Here is an 18858-nt window from a genome sequence, read left to right on the forward strand (position 1 = left end):
GGTAAGCCCTGGCTTTTGGGGAGACAATTTACCCCAACCTGAAACCTATAACTACTCAATCCCAACCTGACCCAACTCAACTCATACCAGCCCTCTGTCAATCCTTAACTCAATTCTGCAATGCCCATCAACTGACGAATGGATAAACAAAAGTGATATATCCAAAGGAATATTATTCAACAATAAACAGGAATGAAGTACTGATGCATGCTGCAACATGAACCTTGAACCATTATGCTAAGTGAGAGCATCCAGATCCAAACGGCCACACATTATATGATTCCACTTATACAAAATGTCCAGAATAGGCAAATACATAGAGACAGCAAGATTAGTGGTTGCCTACCACTGAGAGGTTTGGGGGAAATGGAAAGTGACTGCTAATGGATATGGGATTTTTCTCTGAGGTGATGAAAATGTTCTGAAATTGATTGTGGTGATGGTGGCACAAGTCTGTGAAAACCATTTAATTGCATACTTTAAATGGATGAATTATATGGTAAGTGAATTACATCTCAATAAATCTATTTTTAAAAACCCTCAACCCAATATCTAACCCCCAATTCAAGCTACCTCAAACCCAACTCTCCTCTTAACTGATGCTATCTTGACTTACCAAACTGCCAATCCCCAATCCCCATTCACAGCAACCCCTACTTACCTCTACTCCATTCATCCTCCTTCCCAAATCAACCCTCATTCATGTCAATCCAACATCTAAGTCCAAACTCTGACCTCAATCCACTGATTGCCCAATCTCCAACTCAGTGGATCCCATCATTAATACACAACCTCAAACTCAACTCACTCCAAACCAACCTCCAATTTGACTCATCTTCAATCCATTCTCAACATAATTCACCCAACCCCTACCCCCCAACATCCAGCTTACCTCAAGGCTCCCCTTCTAACACAATTCTATCTATCCCCAACTCATCCCTTGACCTGCCACTCAGAAGTCTGACCTCTAGTCATGTTATCGCAAACCCAAATCACATCCCATGTCACCTCGTGATCTATTCCCTCACCCTCAGCTCAGCCAATAACTCTAGGACAAATCAAGGTCAACGTGAAGATCTAGCTATTGTCTCTCCCTCTTCTTTTCCCTCCCTCTCTCCCTCCCTCTTTCTTTTTTAAAGTCTGAGGTCTTCCTAATAGGTTCACAATTTTTTTCAGCTTTATTGACATAGAATTGACATATGATATTGTGTAAGTCTAAGACATACAACCTGTTGACTTGATACACTTATATATCGTAAAATGATTACCACCATAGCATTAGCTAACACTTGCATCACATCACATAGTTACCATTTCTTTTTTTGTGGTGTAAGCATTTAAGATCTCTCTTAGAGATCTGGTGATTTTTGACTTTTCTTCTAAGGGCCTGAACTGGTAAACAGACCCAACGTCTCCAGAGAGTATCATAATTGGATGCCCCTACCTCCCAAAGTCACCTCTACCAAAAGGTACAATAAGACAGGTCACGGCAGATACCTCAGGTGAGATAAGAACCTGACCTTATGAAAGATATAGCCAGCACTAGATGAAAGACACAGGGACACAGTTCACTGGTTTATTCTCAGACTTGAGATGCCAAGTATGCCCTATGGCCCTGGAGCGGTGGGGATCATGCTAGAATCTCTCATCATATCCCAGACTTCCCTAAGGAGGAAGCAGATTAAATATACAACAGAGGGGATTTTCCCTTTTAATCCAGACCCAGGTATAAATAGGGCAGCACCATTAGGATCCTGATTCGCCCCCACTACCTTGGCTCCCCATCGCACCTGGCATGGCAAGGTGCATTTGGGGAGATATGGGTGGGGGGCAGTATTCAGAGCTGGGCTGAGGCAGCAGAAGGAGCACACAGCTCAGTCCAGGGAAGTCCTACTTCCCTCTGTAGTCTGACTTCAGTTTCTTCACTGTGAACCCACCTGAAAACAGGAATGAGTGAAGGGGTCCCAGCCTGGGATCAGGAGACATCCAGTGCTTAACTATTGAAAAGGGTAGCACCACAGGGTGTTGAGAGCACTGCCTGGGGCATTGGGGGGGGCAGGTGTGGGGGGCACTCATCAGCTCTGAGTTAGAAGTTCATTGCATGGGGCACCAGAGTTGAGGGTTGGCTGGGCATGGAGGGGACAAAGAGCCAGACTACAGTATGTCAGCTGCGGTGCAGTGAAGGGGAGGCCAGACTCTTGGGCCAGGGGAGGGCCGTCCCCAGCCCCCTGGAATGGAGAAGGAATATTGCTTGACCGTGAGGAGCAGATTCTCCCCTGGCTCCACAGTCACAGGAGACGATAAATATGATGGCTTCAAAGCCTCAGCACCAAAAGCGCCCCGTCTGGGGCTCCCTCATTGTCCCTCCCACCCCGAGACTCTCAGCTGCTAAAGCAGACAGGGCCCAGTTCAAACCCAAACTTCTGGTTCGTCTGGCCAAAGTCGGCAGCCGCCACGTCCCACAGAGGCAGAAACCCCACTCGGGAAGAGCTGACCTCCAAGAGGGTCTTCGTCTGTCCCTTCCGGAGCTGATGGTGGGAAGACAGAGTGGGGCGTCAGGAGGGCAGCCGAGGCGTCTCCCCACTCCGGCCAGCCCCTGCCCTTGCCCTTACCCGGCAGCCATCGTAGGGGACGGTGATGGTGGCCGCTGTCGTCTGGTTGAAAGACAGCTCCTCCCCGTTGGCCCCAAGGAAGCGCACAGAACGGCCGTGGTCGCCCGCAGCTTCGTCCAGCCAGGCCGCAGAGTTCTGGCAGGTGTAGGTGAAGCTCTGGTGGGCTGTGGCACTCAGCAACTTCAGGAAGGTCATCTGTACCACACTCACCGGGGACCCATCGGCGTCCACATAGGAGAACTGGGGGTGGGGTGGGGGGAAGACAAAGCAGGAAGTGAGGGTGCCCCATTCACCCCGACTCTCCCTGAGGAACCCACGTCCCAGGATCTCCATCCCCTGGCCCCACCAGCCATCCAGCATCCACAGTTCCCTTTGCGAGCCCATAGGCCCACGTGGCCCCTGAGCACTTGAAATGCAGCCAATGAGATGGAACCTTCTTAAATTTTTAATTAATTAAGATTTTTGCCTAGTTATTTTTTTTTCTACTTTATTTAACTCCTAACGAATCATTGAGCCTCAATCCAGGTATCAGGAAACTCAGGTGTGAAACACCTGGAGTACGCGAATCTTCTTTTTTCCACTGCAATTTTATGAAAGCTAAGTATGGATTGAGAACTTCCAATGAAATTTAGTATCTAAATTACGACGTGCTATAAATGTAAAATATGCATCAGACTCTGCAGAACTCGTAGCGAAGAAATTTAAAATGCCTCAGTAACCCTTATATTGATATGACACTATTTTAGATGTACTGGGTCAAATAAAATATATTATTAACATATCCTGGGCTTGAGATAACTGGCTGGGTAACACACCCCTTCTGAGTTCCTTCTCTTCTCTGCGTCATTTCCACGTTCCCCAAATGACGTTTTCTGGAATCACCTCCCAGATAAAGAAATCGCAACTGAGTCTTTGCCGAAGGGTCTGTTTTGGGGGATCCCAAACCAAGATACCCCCACACTATATTACAGCTTTGTTTCTTTGGTTTTTGTCTTCCTGTTTCCTTGGTTTTGTTCCTAGTAGAATATCAACTTCACGAAGTCAGGAGCTGTGTTTTACCAGCTGCTACATTCCCAGTGCTTAGCATATACATACAAGTTACATAAATAAATCCCAACTGAGCCCACCTCCCCAGCCACCTTTCTTTTTTAAAAAAGATTTTATTTATTTATTCAGAGACACAGAGCAAGAGGCAGAGACACAGGCAGAGGGAGAAGCAGGCTCCCTGCAGGGATCCTGATGCAAGACTCGATCCCAGGGACCCAGGATCACCTGAGCCGAAGGCAGATGCTCAACCACTGAGCCACCCAGGCACGCCCACCCCCTAGCGTCCTTTCTTACCACATTCTCCTTCACACTTTTCTAGAGCAGAGCAAGTGGCTTTTTCTTTAAATTCACCAGACCCTCTTTTAACTCTTGGCCTCCGTGTATGCTCTTCCCTCTGCCTGAACACTTTTCCCTGTCTTCCCTAACTTACTAACTCAACTTTTTTTTTTTTTTTTTAGGCTTCAGCTGGTACTTTCAGCAATGCCTCTGGATTTCCACCATACCCTGCGCCTCCTCCATCACACATCTGAGGATGCCCACCCCCAACCTGCCACCCCCTCCTCCAAGCCTGCAATCACCATGAAGGCAGAGGTGAGTCTCCTGTTCCTTTCACCCTTCAGAGCCCCTCCTCCAACTCCCCCTGCACCAGTTTCCTACCAGTTTTCATACTACCCCCCCACCTTGGCCTCTAGCAACTCACCTTCTTCCCTCGTCGGAATGTGCTATACCAGTTTCCTGGCTTTTCCCTGGACCAGGAGGCCATTTTTACCTGGGGATGGGAGGGGGTTGTCAGTGTAGACAATGCCCTGGGTGCTGGCTAGGTCTTTCCTACATTTACCTCCCCACACGACTGTTTACCCAAGAAAGACTGTTCCGTGGCCATGGAAGTGAGCTTGGCTGGTCCGCAGGGCAGCCCTCAACAAATGACCGACAAGAGTTGGCCCGGCTCCCTCTCCCTCTGGGTGGGACAACCACTGTCTCCCACTGTCTCCCGGAAGTCCCTGGGGGGTTGGGGAACCTGAGCCCCTAATGCACAATAATGACATTTTAATCTTTATTGGCTGCCCCCTCCAACCCTTCTCACTTCCCCTCTGTTCTGATGCCACCCGAGATCTCCGCCTAAATAAATGACTTGCCCTTAAATGCTTGTCTCAGGGTCTATGTCTGGGAAACCCAAACCTGGATCATTCCTCCCTCCCCCTCTCCAGCACCTCTGAGCAGGAGGAAGGTAAGCTGGTGAGAGAAGCTCAGGCCTCAGGTACCACAAGCAACTGCTCAGAGGGCAAGTCCTACATGACTGGGGGTGAGTCTAAATTCCCGTCGGAGGTGGGGGATATTGAGCTCCCACTAAACCAGAGCTCTGACCAGTCACAAATAGCAATAAGCAACGAGGACATCACCGTGCATTTCCTCAGGCTTCGTGCTGGCTACAGATCTTACAGGCGGCGGAGGCCTCAGCACAGCACCACGCATCGTGTTTTATCAGTGCTCCTGACAAGTGCATGGGCACCTCAAATGTACAACCACCCTGGGGCAGATGCTTTCTTGAGCCCCATTTTACAGATGAAAAACACTGAGGTGACATCTGTACCCCAACCCAGGGTTTTAGAGTGGGTGCGGCTCATCCCATGCCCTCCACTGTTGAGCCTGGTGCTTGGTGTGGGAGGCTGCTAGGCTCAGGGCTCCCTGATGGGGAACCCCAGTGTTCCTGGGGTCCTAGGTGGTCTCACCCCTCCCCTTCGCATGCCACAGCCTGGAGGGCAGTGTGTCGAGGGCCTATGAGACAGCAGGCCAGGAAGCAGGCAGATGGGAGGTTAATGGCTGGGCCTCTGGAGCCAGCCTGCCTTGGGTAGTCCCATCACATCTCTGTGCCTCAGTTTCCCTTGCTGGTGGAAAATGGCAGAACCGCTGCACCAGGTGCCTGGGACTGAGCGTTAATGCAGCTAAGTGCTGGGAACAGCTTGGCACACATACGCCCTATTTAAAGGTTTGACATCATTTCTGCTTTTTTTACTAGATTTTTTTGTGTGTGTGTGTCAATCTTTCCTCATAGAAAGTGAGCTTCATAAAAGCAGAGGTTTGTTTTGTCTTGTTTTTTGATTCTCTGCTGTAGTCCCAGCCCTTTACAGGACTTGGCATATAGCAGGTGCTTGGTTGAAGGAAGGGTAAGGCCCCAGACAGAGCCTGGTGTGTGCACTGGGCAGGCAGGGGAGGCAGGGGGTGGTGGGGGGGTTTGGGATGGTTTCCGGAGCCCAATTTCTCCCCCACTCCTCCAGGCACTCACTGTCTCAAACTTCTTGTCCGGGTAGAGACAGGTCTCTCCTCCTGCCGTGAAGTTGCAGAAAACCCTGAGCGCATCCCTCGCACAGCCCTGGTTGGGGTCAATCCAGTACTCCCCTGCCGCAGAGCCAGGTGTGGGTGAGTGAGCGAGGATGGGACCCCAGGGCTTCCTGCCCGCCCCCGCCAGGGAGGGACCTCACCATCAGGCAAGTGTGGGTGATTGCGGTACAGCTCACTGCACACGAGGCCTGGGCGCTCAGCGGTGCCCGGAGGGCGCCGCATCTGCTCCAGCTCAAAGCTCAGCGATGTGAGTGAGGCCAACACCTCCTCCATGCCGCCCTCCGGGGCCTCGAGCGCCCCTGGGCCTGGGAGAGAGCGCCGGCGCCTGCGCAGCCCGTGCAGCTCAGCTGGGGGACCCTGAGCAGGGGTGGGGATGGAGGAGAGGAGAGAAGAGATGTGGGAGGAAGAGACAGGAAGAGAGACAAGCAGAGGTGAGAGAGACACCGGGGTGCGGAGGGATAAGAAAGGGGAGAGAGAGGTACGCAAAGGGGCGGGGGACATAGAGAGGCAGACAGAGAGACACACAGGAGGGAGAGACAGAAAGAGTCGGAGATGGGGAAAAGTCCAAGTAGTAACATGATGAGAGATCCACAAGGTGAGGCAAAGAAAGCAGAGAGAGAGAGAGAGGAACAAAGACAAAACAGTGGAACAAGTATTTGAAATAGAGACGGGGAAAGGCCAAGAGTGATGGGAGACAGAGAGAGAGATGGTGGGGGAGACAGAGCCAAGCAAGATGAGACCCAGTCAGAGCCCCGATGGATGTCCCCCTAAACCCCCAACCCAGATCCTCCTTCAGCTTTCAAGGCACCTCCCTCCCCACCTGCATGCCCTGAACACCTGCTGTGTGCCCCACCCAGTTCTGGGCACTGGGGGACGCAGTGGGACACCCCAACATACTCTCTGGGGGAACTTACCGGAGGGCCAGGGGGACCAGGGGGGCCAGTGTCACCACGGGGACCAAAGGATCCCTGTAGGGAGGAGTCACTTGGGAGTGAACACTGTCCATGGAGACCCCTTCCTGCCCACACATACGCACACCCTCACACCCTCACAGCACATTCACACCCACCCACACACTCACACGCACAGCGCTGGGGGAGGGACACGCCACGTTTAGCACCAAGTATAAAACGCACATTTCCTTTCCATATTTTAACATCTCCGAAATCAACATCTTAACATCTTTGGCATATTATAGTTTCCTTGTCAAAACTGCTTTCTTTCATAGTAGTTTCTAAAATAATGGCGCATCTTAACAATTGATGGCATCTTCGATTTGATAAAATACAACAGTAGGTGTTGAATAAATATCCGCTGAATACGTGATTGAATGAGTCAATGAACAGAATGCAAAGGTATTGAGGGTGAGTAGAAGGGGGCAGGAACCCGGGATGTGGGAGCCCAAGGGATAGCGTATACTCACCGGGGACCCCTTGGAGCCTTTCTGTCCTAGAGGACCCTGTGGGGTACAGACAGGGAGAGCTGGAGTCCCAGCTGGACCACCACGGTGACCCCACCCCACAAACCACTCTTACTCACCGCCACGCCTGGGGGCCCAGGGTGGCCCAGAGAGCCAATGGGACCAGGGGGACCCTGAAGAAAGGACACCAAGGTCATCACTGATGGTGTTCACCCCTATGATCCAGGCACATCCCCCAGACAAGCCTCTAGTCTCCTCAAAAGAACAAGCCACAGACCCAGCCTCCAACCTGTAAATCCCCAGATAGAGCCCCCCATTATCCCCAGACATAGTCCTTACCATCCTAGACCCAGGCTTCTAGAACCAAACTCACATAGTCTCTAAAGAAGCCCCAATTCTGCCTCCCTTCCCACCCCTCCCTCTGAACACATTCTTCCCACTTGGGATAGAACTCACAGGTTCTCCCTTGGGGCCAGGGGGGCCCTGAACGCCTGGCAACCCCTGATCCCCTTTCTCACCAGCTTCCCCAGGGGGACCGATGAGGCCAATTAATCCAATGTGGCCCTGGAGGACAAGAGAGGCACATATGGGGAAAGAAATATGGTGGGAGGAGGGAGAGATGCTGGGGATTTTTCTTTTTCTTTTTTTTTTTTTTTGGATTTTTCTTCTAGAGTCTTGGGGGAATGAGTGTGGGAGCAGAGGACACCCAACCTCCCAGCCCCAGCCCTCTGGCCAGGGAGGGAGGTAAAGGTGGAGAAAATGGAAGTAACTGGAGGAGAAGAGTGGAAAGATGTATCCTTACCTTTTCCCCCTTGAGGCCAGCATCTCCCTTCAATCCTGGAAGGCCAGAGGGCCCCTGGAAGGAGGGGGAGGCTCAGTTAGTGAGACTCAAAAATGACATCTCAAGGTTCATGTGGGTGATTGGGGGATGGTCAGATGAGAAATTATCCAGATTTCAAAGGGGGACTACCAGGGATGTGTTCATGGGGATGGTCAGGAAAGAGGAGGGGTGACAAGGGATAATGAAGGCATTGGAGCATGGTCAATATGAATGGTCAGTGGTCAGGATCAGTGTGGGGGGTCAGTGTAGACTAGCAAGATAGATGGTCAGTTTGGCCTGTCAAGGTGGAAGATCACTGTAGTGAGTATAAACCACCAAGATGGAGGGTCAGTGTGGTTGGTCAGTGTAGACCACCAAGATGGAGGGTCAGTGTGGGTGATCAATGTAGACCATCAAGATAAGTGGTCAGAAGAGATGGTTAGTATAGATGGTCAGGGTGGACAGTCAGATGGATAGTCAGTGAAGGGTCACTAAAGGATCGCTGGATGCCCAGAGTGGTTCTCAGTACCAGGACATCAGGGACAAAGAGGTCTCTTACCAGGGGTCCAGGAGGGCCCATCTGTCCAGGAGGACCCAGGAGGCCTGGTTCACCCTAGGATGATGCAGAACATGAGGGTGCTGCCCTGGGCCAGAACCCAGTATGGATGGCCCCACACCACCCCCCACCCCAGGGTCAGCCGTCCCAGATTGTGATGAGAAAACACGAGGTAAGAGCACACAGGGAGGGCCTGATCCCACCCCACCCCATCCCTGTCCCCACCCCACTCACCACAGGGCCGGGGATCCCTCGAAGACCCTCAGGCCCCACACGTCCAGGGGGCCCTCGAGCCCCCACTGGGCCTGTCATCCCTGGGGGTCCGTCAGGACCTGGCTCCCCCTGACAGACCAAGGCAAGGGAAGAGCAGAAAGAGTCAGAAGGTACCTTCCTCCTGACCTCCAAGTCAAGAACCAGCAGGGAAGGGGAGGGAATTGGGGCAGCCATTCTGATGGCCTAACTGCTGGTCGAGGGTTAGTGTAGGGACCCCCCGCCCCAGGCAGGGGACACTCACCTTGGCTCCTTTCTCCCCTTCTCTGCCTTCTCGACCCACACGACCTGAAGGACCCTGAGGAAGGAAAGAGTATGTGTTGGTAGGGGGCTATTAAGGCAAGGGGGACTTGTGGGAGTTAGGAGGGCCTATGGGGGTTGGGGGGCTTGTGGGAGTGAGGAGGGCCTATGGGGGTAAATGGGGGCCTGTGGAGATGGGTGGGGAAAGGATGGAGCCAGGACAGCCAGGAGGCAGGTCTCACTTACCCTCTTGCCAGGAGGCCCAGGGGGGCCAGGTTCCCCAGAAGCCCCAGGTGGACCCTAGGGATATGTGACAGCACCAGGTAGTATTAGCTCACATTGGTCGAGCATGACTGTTTCAGGATGCCTCTGATCCAAAGACAGCCTTCCCCAGACACCACGCCAACACCGGCCTTCTCCTCCCTCTTCCCTGAAGCTGCCCACATTCATGGCGAAGCCCCAGAGAGGCAAAGCAAGTGCATCTAACTCGGGGCCCTGGGCACCTCATCAACCTACTTCTCTGGCTCCCCAGTTCACCCCAGTTCACCCACTCACCCACCCCAACCCCCTCTGCCAGCACCACGTCCTCTGCTCCCCCACTCACCGGTCCCCCAACATCACCAGGGTCTCCCTTCTCTCCTGGGGAGCCGTCGATACCCTGTAGAGGAGTCATGGAGGCACTTAAGAATTTGAGGGTGAAACGTGGGGAAACATGAAAGTTATTTGCCTCACTGACCTTGCCCAAGTCTGTGGAGGTGGGGAGATGGGGACAGAATTAGGAATATGTGGGACTCATGAGTGGGGGAAGAAGGGGCTCACACTCACCGAAACTCCGGGGTCTCCGGGGGGTCCTAGGTCTCCTGGGAGCCCGGTGGGGCCCTAGAAGACACAATGAGGAATAATCCCCTTTCTTAATTATTGGGCTTTCATTCATTTATTTGACAGATAAACTGAACCCGGGCACAGCTTGGGCTGCTGAGGATATGCTAGTGAACAAAACACAAACTCCCTGCCCTGGTAGAGTGAACATTCTAGAGTCTAATGTGTGTAGGTGCTGAGCTAAGAACATTACACACATCACCTCACTTTGTCCTCCAGCCACCACCACCCCCAGCCTCAGGACTCACAAAGAGGACTGACCCTCAGAAAAGAGGTCAGATCCAAACTGAGGTCCCACAGACCCTGAAGCTCCCCACTGCCCTCTCACCCGACCCCAATCCCCACGGCGATGGTGGGAGGGTCTCAACCTCCACCCTAATGCCAAATCCCACATCAGCCCCAACTCGGCATCAATCTCAACTGTTCCAACATTTTCAGAATGATTCCATGTGGAAGCAAGTTTCACCCCATAGAGTGACATACAACCATTCATATATTCATTATTCAGCCGTGTTCTGGGTTGCTCAGGGAATCACCACATTGGAGGAGGAACCCCCGGCTAGAAGTTGGGGAGCAGGTTCAAGTGGACACAAGTGCCCCTCCACGATCTCTACCTTCACTTCTCCTGAGACTCACCACATTCCCTTTGGCTCCATCCTCTCCAGGGGGACCTTTCTTGCCTGGGGGTCCAGCAGCCCCAGATGGGCCTGAGTCTCCCTTTTCACCAATTTCTCCCTTGGGCCCCTTTGCAGAAACAGAGGACAGAGGTCAGAATAGCCTGGACTCTTCAAAGGTCAAGGGTTAGCATCCCTGGACTCAGGAATCCTGGGATCAGAATAGCCTAGACTGTCCAAGGGTTCAGAGGTCAAAGGGATCTAGGACTTATTGGAGTCAGGGGCCAGGATGGTCCAGTTGCTTAGAGATCATGACCAAGGTTGGTCTAGCCCACATGCCACACTGGAGTGAATTAGAAAAGAGGATCCCTCTGGGAAGTTTAATCCCCAACTCAGGTTCATGGTTTGGGCCTGAGCCCCCATCCCCCAACCTGCACCCTCAGCCCCACACCCTCCTGTATGTACCACCTGAGGAACTCTATGTAGCAGCCCCTATCTGAGACCTTCCAGGGCTGTCATCAAGATAACTGGGGATACCCATAGGTCCTGGGTCAGCGACTGACTCAGGCCTGCCCAAAGGTCAAAGCACCCCGAGATGCCCAAGGGCCAGGGGTTCCTTGAGATGGGTACATAGGCACAGGACAGTCACTCACAGGGATGCCTGGGGTTCCTGGAGGTCCTGGGTCTCCAGCCTCCCCTGGCTCACCCTGTAGGAGGCAAAGTAAGGACAGGAGAGGTCAGATTGTGAAAGGCAGGGAGGAGCTCCCCAGAACAGCCACCCCCAAGCAGGACTGGCTGTGCCTCCCCCACCCTAGGCAGCCCCCTGCCCTTTATTTCTCACCTTCTCGCCTACAGCACCCGGCTGACCAACTCCCCCAGGTAGCCCTGGAGGGCCCTGGAGAGAAGTAGGGGGTAGATATGGGACCATGAGATCCCAACAGCCCCTTTTTGGGAAATGGAGGTGCCCACCTCTCAGGCATCCTGCCCTACTCCCCACTGAGTCCTCACCTCTGGTCCACTGGGGCCATGGGGACCCCTAGGCCCTGGAGCTCCATGGGGACCCTGCAGGGACAGTCAGAATAGCATTCAGTGACCTCATGACTCCCCAAGGCACCACTAACCACCATTATCATCCTTAATGCTGGTGACCAGCATCATCTTAAAATGACAATGTGTCCTGTGACACCGCCCCCCCCAAATTGATTTAATGGCCACCACCACCTGCTATCCCCTTCCCCCTCCCACCTTCCCCACATTGCACATACCATGGACCCTACATCTCCGACCTCCCCTTTCTCTCCAGGAGGGCCTGGCAGCCCCTATGGAACAAAGATGAAAGATTGGAGCACAGTGTACAGGGGAAGAGGCCACACCCCCAAACTCAGACACTCACCTGTAGGCCAGGGGGGCCAATCACCCCAACAAAGCCTCTCACTCCATCATCTCCTTTCTGCCCAAAGAGGCCTGGTGGTCCCCTGCGCCCCTGAGCCCCATCTGCTCCCTGGAAGAAGGACAGAAGCAGGACACAGTTAGGGTCTGGGTCAAGGTTTGGAGGTTAATAATTACAGTCAGTGTTGGGGTTAAGTTTAGAAAGGGTCAGGGTTTGACTTGGCATCGGGGGTGCAGGTTAAGGGTCAGAGTTCGGGAATTAAGTCAAAGGTTGAGTCAAAGTTGTCATATGGGCATTGGATGGGGAGATGGGCATTGGGTGGTGAGTTGAGGTCAAGGTCATGAGCAGGGTTCAGATGGGGCTGAGATAGAATTTAGGGTTGAATTTGAGGTTGGGACCAAGGTCAGATTCAAGTTTGAGTTCAGGTCTGGGGTTAGCATTGGAGGGTGGGTCAGAGTTGGGGTAGGACAGGGTCAAGGTTCAGTTTTGAATACAAAGTTTGAGTTGGGATTGAGGTTAAGGTCATGAATAGGGTTAAGACTGGGACGGTGAGGGCCTTCAGGATTCAGACTGAGACTGGGATTGACTCAGATTCCGATGTGAGTTCCTGTCAGATGTCAGCATGGAGGGGTAGATCGGGGTTGGGGTTGAGTTGAGTCTGGGTCATGGTGGAGGATACTGTCCCTTCCCATCTGGGATCCAGGGGATGGTCGCAAAGCCAGGAGCACTCACCGGGGAGCCTGGGTGTCCCACAGGACCCCGTACACCAGTCGGTCCAGGTGGGCCCTGGGGGAGGGAGCATAGCCAAAAAACACCTTAAATTCAAGATTTGGAGGGCACTCAAGATGACAATCACTGCCTCCCACGCCTCCCACCGGGAAGCAGCTGTTGCTGTCCTGTCTTCCTAGCCACCAACCAATGGGATCAGACACAGACATCATCCTAAGCTTGGCTCATCAGAACTTTCCCCCAGGAGTCCCCCCAGGAGTCCCCCCAGGACCCAGGGGTAGAGCTGGCTCACGGATGCCTAGACACTGTGGCTGAAGTCCTAGAGGGAAGCTGGGGATGTGATGCCCCAGAGCCATGCAGAGTCACAGGGAGAATGATGGCCACCAAGGAAAGGGAGATGAGGGGAAACCACCTCAGCACCCTCCCCATTCTCTTGGGGCCCCGGCTACCCTGCCCCCCACCATCCTTCACATCCCTCTGCCTTCCCCCCGGGACCACCTCCCTCACTGGGGCCCCACACTCACCGCATGCCCTTTATCGCCTTTGCTCCCTTTGTTACCAGGGGGACCCACCTCCCCCTGCAGAAGAGACAGGATGAGGGAGGACCAACTCAGCCTCTGCCTACCCTGAGCCCCAGAGCCCCTCCCTCTCCACGAACACTCACCTTGTCCCCATCCTCGCCAGAAGGCCCAACAGCTCCAGGGGGTCCCCGAAGCCCCAGGGGCCCTGGGATCCCATCTTTCCCTGTGGGGCCAGGGGGGCCACGTTCACCCTGATGGGAAGAAGGGATGTCAGGGGCCAGGGCAGAGGTGAGGTCCTGGTATGTGGGGTCCTGAGGATGCTTGAGGAAAGTATGTCATGGGCAGGCACTTACCGGGGACCCCTTCTCGCCTGCAGGGCCAACAGGGCCTTGGCCTCCACTTTGGCCAGGAAGCCCGATGCCTCCTGCTGGGCCCACTGGACCCCGCTCCCCTGGGGAGCCCTGAAAACAGGGGTGAAAGGTCAGGAAAAACAGCAAAAAAATAGTTCTCATTGATGGAGGGTTTTCAAGCCTCCAGGCACCGAGTTAGGGAGTTACTGGTGTCATATCCACTCTCTTCCCTCTCCACAGCGGCCAGGGGGACACCTGAGAGAGCACACAGGTCCCTCTGCTCACAGCCCTCCATGGAAATGGGCAACCCTCCTGGTAGCCCACGGGCCCTGCATGACCTGCCCCATTACCTCCTGCCCTCTCTGCCTCCCACTCACCCCCTCACTCACTTCCTTCCAGCCACATAGGCCTCCTCACTGTTTCCTCCAACATGTCATGCATACTTCAGTCCCAGGACCTTTGCACATGCTATTCCCTCTGCCTGGAACACTCTCCCCCTATATACCCACATGGCTCCTCCTCACCTCCCTGAGGTCTCACCTTCTCAGGAGGCCTTCCTTGATCAGCTCATTTCAACTGCTCTCTCTCCCTACTCCCCCCTTTTCTGTGCTATTCATCACCACTGATTTCTTATTTCCCAAACTAAAACATAAGCTCCAGGAGCAAGGAGGTTTTTATATGTTGATGTCTGGCATGCAGGGAAGTATCAAATGGATCATCTCATGGATGGGGCCATGTCACAGATGAGAAAACAGGTCATGGGTGTGACCCAGGCCTGTATGACACTCAAAACAGTGGACTTAATCATGGCAATGCCCTGCATCCCAGATGCCCCAAGGTCCCTCCACCCACCCAGTAGATGGGGTTATACTTACGTTGGCTCCAACAGGGCCCAGGGGGCCTTTGTCACCCTTTAAACCAATAGGCCCCTGAGGGAAGAGATGATTCAGTCAAGAGATATCCAAGGCTGTGCCCAGGTACTGTCTTCCTTCTGGGGGGGTCACAGTTGCCCCTTTCTTCCTGGGCACTGAAGGTCAAGAGTCTATCTCCTCCAGGTCCTTCTGACTGTCATTCCTTTACTTTCATGGCTGCCCCCACCCAGGTTGCCACCACCATGTCCCTCCTCCTCCTTCTCTGCCTCGCAGCCCAGCCAGGTATAGTTGGGAAGGGCTCTAAAGGATACTCACTGGGTCCCCAGGGGCTCCTTGGGGGCCGGGGAAGCCCCTGGGTCCAGGTGGTCCTTCCTTCCCAAGGGGTCCCGGTGGTCCCAGGTCCCCCTACAGGGGTGCAGAGGAGGAAGGTCAGGCTCCGGAGAGAGGGTGCTGCCCCCTAGTCTGTGACTCTGGGCCCCCCTCCGCCATGAGGCTGATTCTGAGCCTTGGGGTGGCTTGAGGCCATTGAGGAACCTTTGGGTCCACTCAGCTGAGATTTCCTAGGGGGCAGGGTCTCACCTTGATGCCCTCTCTGCCTTCCAGGCCCGGAAGACCTTGTTCACCAGGAGGTCCAGGAGGGCCCGGGGGGCCTCTCTCACCCAGAGGTCCTGCTTCTCCTGTCTTTCCCTGAAGAGGACAGAAGCTTATCTTGAATGGTCAGGGGCATGGGGGATTGTCTGATATGCGCTTCCCCTGAATATCTCCCAACTGGTGCAAAACTGGGAAGACCTGTGGGGCCCATTCTGACCTGAGGACCCACGACGCCAGCTGGTCCAGGGGGGCCCGTCTGGCCTTGGAAGCCCTGGGGAGAAAAATTGAAAGGGGTGTCACACAGGAGGAAGAACAAGAGAGCCTAATGGGGTCAGGTGTCAGAAGTCAAGAGGCCACTCACCAATTCTCCTCTCTGGCCAGGGTGCCCAGGACGCCCATCTTTCCCCTGGGGGCCCTGGGGAACAAGATAGGAGAGAGACGAAGCATGACCCAGGAGTCTCCTCACTCCCCGGCTTCCCCCCGAGGCCAGCCCCAACCAGGGTGTGTTCACTTACAGGGGGACCCTTTGGCCCAGGAAATCCAGGAGGGCCTTGCAGACCTGGGAGGCCCTGAAATGGAACCAGAAGCCATGGCCTAACCCTTCTTCCTGGCCCCCTGAGCCCCACATAAGGACAAACATACTGAGCATATTGAGTGCTTTCTGCACACCAGGCAGGGGGCCAGACACACTACACACAAGTCATCATTTCGTGTGTCGCTGCAGCCCTTCGCAGTGGGGACTGTGGTTATTCCATCTTACAGAGAGGGAAGCCGAGGCCCAGAGAGGTGGAGTGACTTGCCCAAGGTCACACAGCAGGCAAGTAGCCGAGCTGGGACTGGAACTCACAGCTCCTGACTTCAGAGGCTGCATTCCTTCCCCCTCATCATAAGGCTTCCTCCCTACCTCCTTGGTTTGTCTCCCATCCAGAAACCCACACACTCACCTTTTCTCCAGGGATCCCAGCGGCCCCATCCTGGCCCACATCGCCCTAGGACATAGCGGAGGAGATTCAGGCTGCAGGACGAACCCCACTGGGAGGGCTTCCAAAGGGCCTTGGGGGCCTGACCACCCACCCAGCCCATACCTTGGGGCCTGGCTGCCCGGTGGCACCCGGCTGCCCCCTCTCTCCACGGGAGCCCTGAGTAGAAAAGAAGCAAAGATTAGAATCAAGAGGGTGGGGGAACCTAGGAGATGAGCCTGAGTCCTCCGGGCCCCTCCCTCTGTGAGTCCTCCTTGCCCAACCAGAGACACCGACATAACCCAAACCCTCTGCCCTGCGCACTCACGACCTCCCCACGGCCTCTCCTCCTGCAGTCCCTCCTTCCAGCCCTGCCACCCCCCGAGGCCCAGCAGAACCGGGGAGCCATCTCCTTACTGGTGGTCCCCGCTCTCCTTCCAGGCCTGGCTGCCCTGCCTTCCCCTGGAAAATAAATCAGGTGAGGGGCAAGCAGAAGAAAGTGACAATGCAAAGACATGACACACACAAATGCATCCAGGCACAGACCCAAAATACGTTGGGTGACCTGCGAGACTCAGTGGACAGCCAGAGCTCATGGTGCAATCTGTCCCTTGCACACGTGCATGCTCAACGTAAACAGACACGCGTGGATGCATAGGAGGTCACGGTCCTTATAAACAGAGCAGTATACAGAGACTCCTTGCCTGGACACAGCTACCGTGCACACACAGCACACACGCGTACACACTCAGTGTAGTCATGCATGCTCGTGTGTATATCCATACACTTTCACACATGCACACACACCCCTCACACACATTTGACACCCGTAGTTACACACACACACATGCAGGCTTATGTCCTTGTTTGCCACAGGCCCACAGGTGGCCACAGCCAGACCCCATCTGACCAACACTGAGGCACACGCACACTTGTATACACAGACACACATGGAGTCAGGGCAGCTGGGGTCACCCACATGTGCCCTGCAAAGCATGTGGGAATATGCATGCGGACAAGTGTTTCCAGGCTTAGATACAGCCATGCTGGGGCCTCCCCACCGTCCTGTAGAGATCCACAAATCATTCCCCCCACACAAGCCCTACCCTCTCCCCTGACCCCTGGATCACAACTCACCCGTTTCCCTTTTTCTCCTAATGGTCCCAGGGGCCCGGGAAAGCCAGTAGAGCCCTGAGTTGAGAGAATCAGAGAGAAAAAACAGGGGTGAGGAGTGCGTGGTAAGCAAAATTGACCCCTCACCCTTCAGCCACTCTGTCTTTTCCAGAAGAAGCCTCTTTGATTCCTCCAGCCCCATCCTCCTCCAAGACAGCCCTTTGCCTTCCTCTTTCCCCACCTTCAGCCCTTGCTCACTCCACTCCAGCCACACGGACCCCTCAATGCTACTTGGGCACTCTGGTCCACTCCTGCCTCAGGACCTTTGCACTGGTGCTTCCTTTGCCTAAACTGCTCTTCTCTCAGGACCCCACAGAGGCAGCTATTCCTCATAATTTGGATCTCACTTATATTTTTTTGTATATTTTTTATTGGAGTTTGATTTGCCAACATATAGCATAACACCCAGTGCTCATTTAGATGTCAACTCCTTAGGGAAGTCTTCTGATATCACCCTGACTGTCATATCCTTCAAGTCACCCTCTATCACATTGACCTGCTTTGTTTTCCTAAAATATTTTTTTTCCCAAAATATTTATATTGAAATGACTTTGTTCACTTGCTTACTTATCCACTGTTTTCTCTGCTAGTCTATGGTGCTCTGGTCTTTTTTTCTTTTTTCTTTTTTTAAGATTTTATTTATTTATTCGTGAGAGACACAGAGAGAGAGAGAGAGGCAGAGACACAGGCAGAGGGAGAAGCAGGCTCCATGCAGGGAGCCCGATGTGGGTCTCGATCCCGGGACTCCAGGATCACGCCCTGGGCCGAAGGCAGGCGCTAAACCGCTGAGCCACCCAGGCATCCCGGTGCTCTGGTCTTATTCCCCTCAACCCGGTACATAGTTGGTGCTTACTTGATATCTTGTTAACTAACTCCAGTCCATGCTGTCCTGCTCATCTTGGAGGCATCCTCCCTCCACCGAGTGGAAGACATCACAGGCTCTGCCGTCCCCTCCCACCCCTCATATTTTGAATCCCAGACCTACCACTACACCAGCTATGTGGCCCTAGAGAAACGGCTTACCCTCTCTGAGCATCGCTTGCCTTATTTGTAGCCTGGGAATACCAACAATACCTCCCTCACAAGGTCTTGGGCCTGGGATCAGATAGGATAATGTATAGAAAGTATTTTACGTGGTGTGTGGCACATAGTAAGTGCTTATGACATGTTAGCCACATTGTTCAGGCTGATTATTACTGACTGCTATGGACTGAATGTTTGAGTTCTCTCAAATTCCTATGTCGGCACCTGAGTGGCTCAGTGATCGAGCATCTGCCTTTGGCTCAGGGTGTGATCCCGGGGTCCCGGGATCGAGTCCCACATCGGGCTACCTGAGAGGGGCCTGCTTCTCCCTCTGCCTGTGTCTCTGCCTCTCTCTGTGTCTCTCAGGAATAAATTTAAATTTTTTTTTTAATTTTCATATGTTGAAGCCCTATGTGGAAGAACAGTATTTGAGATGGGACATTTGGGAGGTA

At 53.7% G+C, this 18858-nt stretch overlaps 1 protein-coding gene across 1 annotated transcript in view; it reads right to left on the reverse strand.

Annotated features, from left to right (window-relative positions):
* Positions 1–1562: 1562 nt before the first annotated feature.
* COL5A3 (collagen type V alpha 3 chain) overlaps positions 1563–18858 on the reverse strand; it is a 37794-nt gene continuing 20498 nt past the window's right edge. The window contains exons 32-67 of the mRNA XM_041761734.1: positions 17348–17401; positions 16628–16672; positions 16337–16390; positions 16196–16240; positions 15767–15820; positions 15613–15666; positions 15469–15522; positions 15240–15347; positions 14976–15065; positions 14664–14717; positions 13792–13899; positions 13582–13689; positions 13442–13495; positions 12921–12974; positions 12192–12299; positions 12064–12117; positions 11807–11860; positions 11640–11693; positions 11452–11505; positions 10821–10928; positions 10131–10184; positions 9910–9963; positions 9552–9605; positions 9310–9363; positions 9030–9137; positions 8799–8852; positions 8222–8275; positions 7876–7983; positions 7539–7592; positions 7423–7458; positions 6914–6967; positions 6140–6356; positions 5944–6056; positions 4360–4428; positions 2613–2852; positions 1563–2528 (exon numbers count right to left, since the gene is read on the reverse strand). Of these exons, the coding sequence (XP_041617668.1) occupies positions 2382–2528; positions 2613–2852; positions 4360–4428; positions 5944–6056; positions 6140–6356; positions 6914–6967; positions 7423–7458; positions 7539–7592; positions 7876–7983; positions 8222–8275; positions 8799–8852; positions 9030–9137; positions 9310–9363; positions 9552–9605; positions 9910–9963; positions 10131–10184; positions 10821–10928; positions 11452–11505; positions 11640–11693; positions 11807–11860; positions 12064–12117; positions 12192–12299; positions 12921–12974; positions 13442–13495; positions 13582–13689; positions 13792–13899; positions 14664–14717; positions 14976–15065; positions 15240–15347; positions 15469–15522; positions 15613–15666; positions 15767–15820; positions 16196–16240; positions 16337–16390; positions 16628–16672; positions 17348–17401 (2838 nt within the window). The 3' untranslated portion in view covers positions 1563–2381. The remainder of the gene's footprint in view (positions 2529–2612; positions 2853–4359; positions 4429–5943; positions 6057–6139; positions 6357–6913; positions 6968–7422; positions 7459–7538; positions 7593–7875; positions 7984–8221; positions 8276–8798; positions 8853–9029; positions 9138–9309; positions 9364–9551; positions 9606–9909; positions 9964–10130; positions 10185–10820; positions 10929–11451; positions 11506–11639; positions 11694–11806; positions 11861–12063; positions 12118–12191; positions 12300–12920; positions 12975–13441; positions 13496–13581; positions 13690–13791; positions 13900–14663; positions 14718–14975; positions 15066–15239; positions 15348–15468; positions 15523–15612; positions 15667–15766; positions 15821–16195; positions 16241–16336; positions 16391–16627; positions 16673–17347; positions 17402–18858) is intronic.

Source organism: Vulpes lagopus, chromosome 7, assembly GCF_018345385.1.
Source record: "Vulpes lagopus strain Blue_001 chromosome 7, ASM1834538v1, whole genome shotgun sequence".
In the NCBI taxonomy this organism is placed as follows: Eukaryota; Metazoa; Chordata; class Mammalia; order Carnivora; family Canidae; genus Vulpes; species Vulpes lagopus.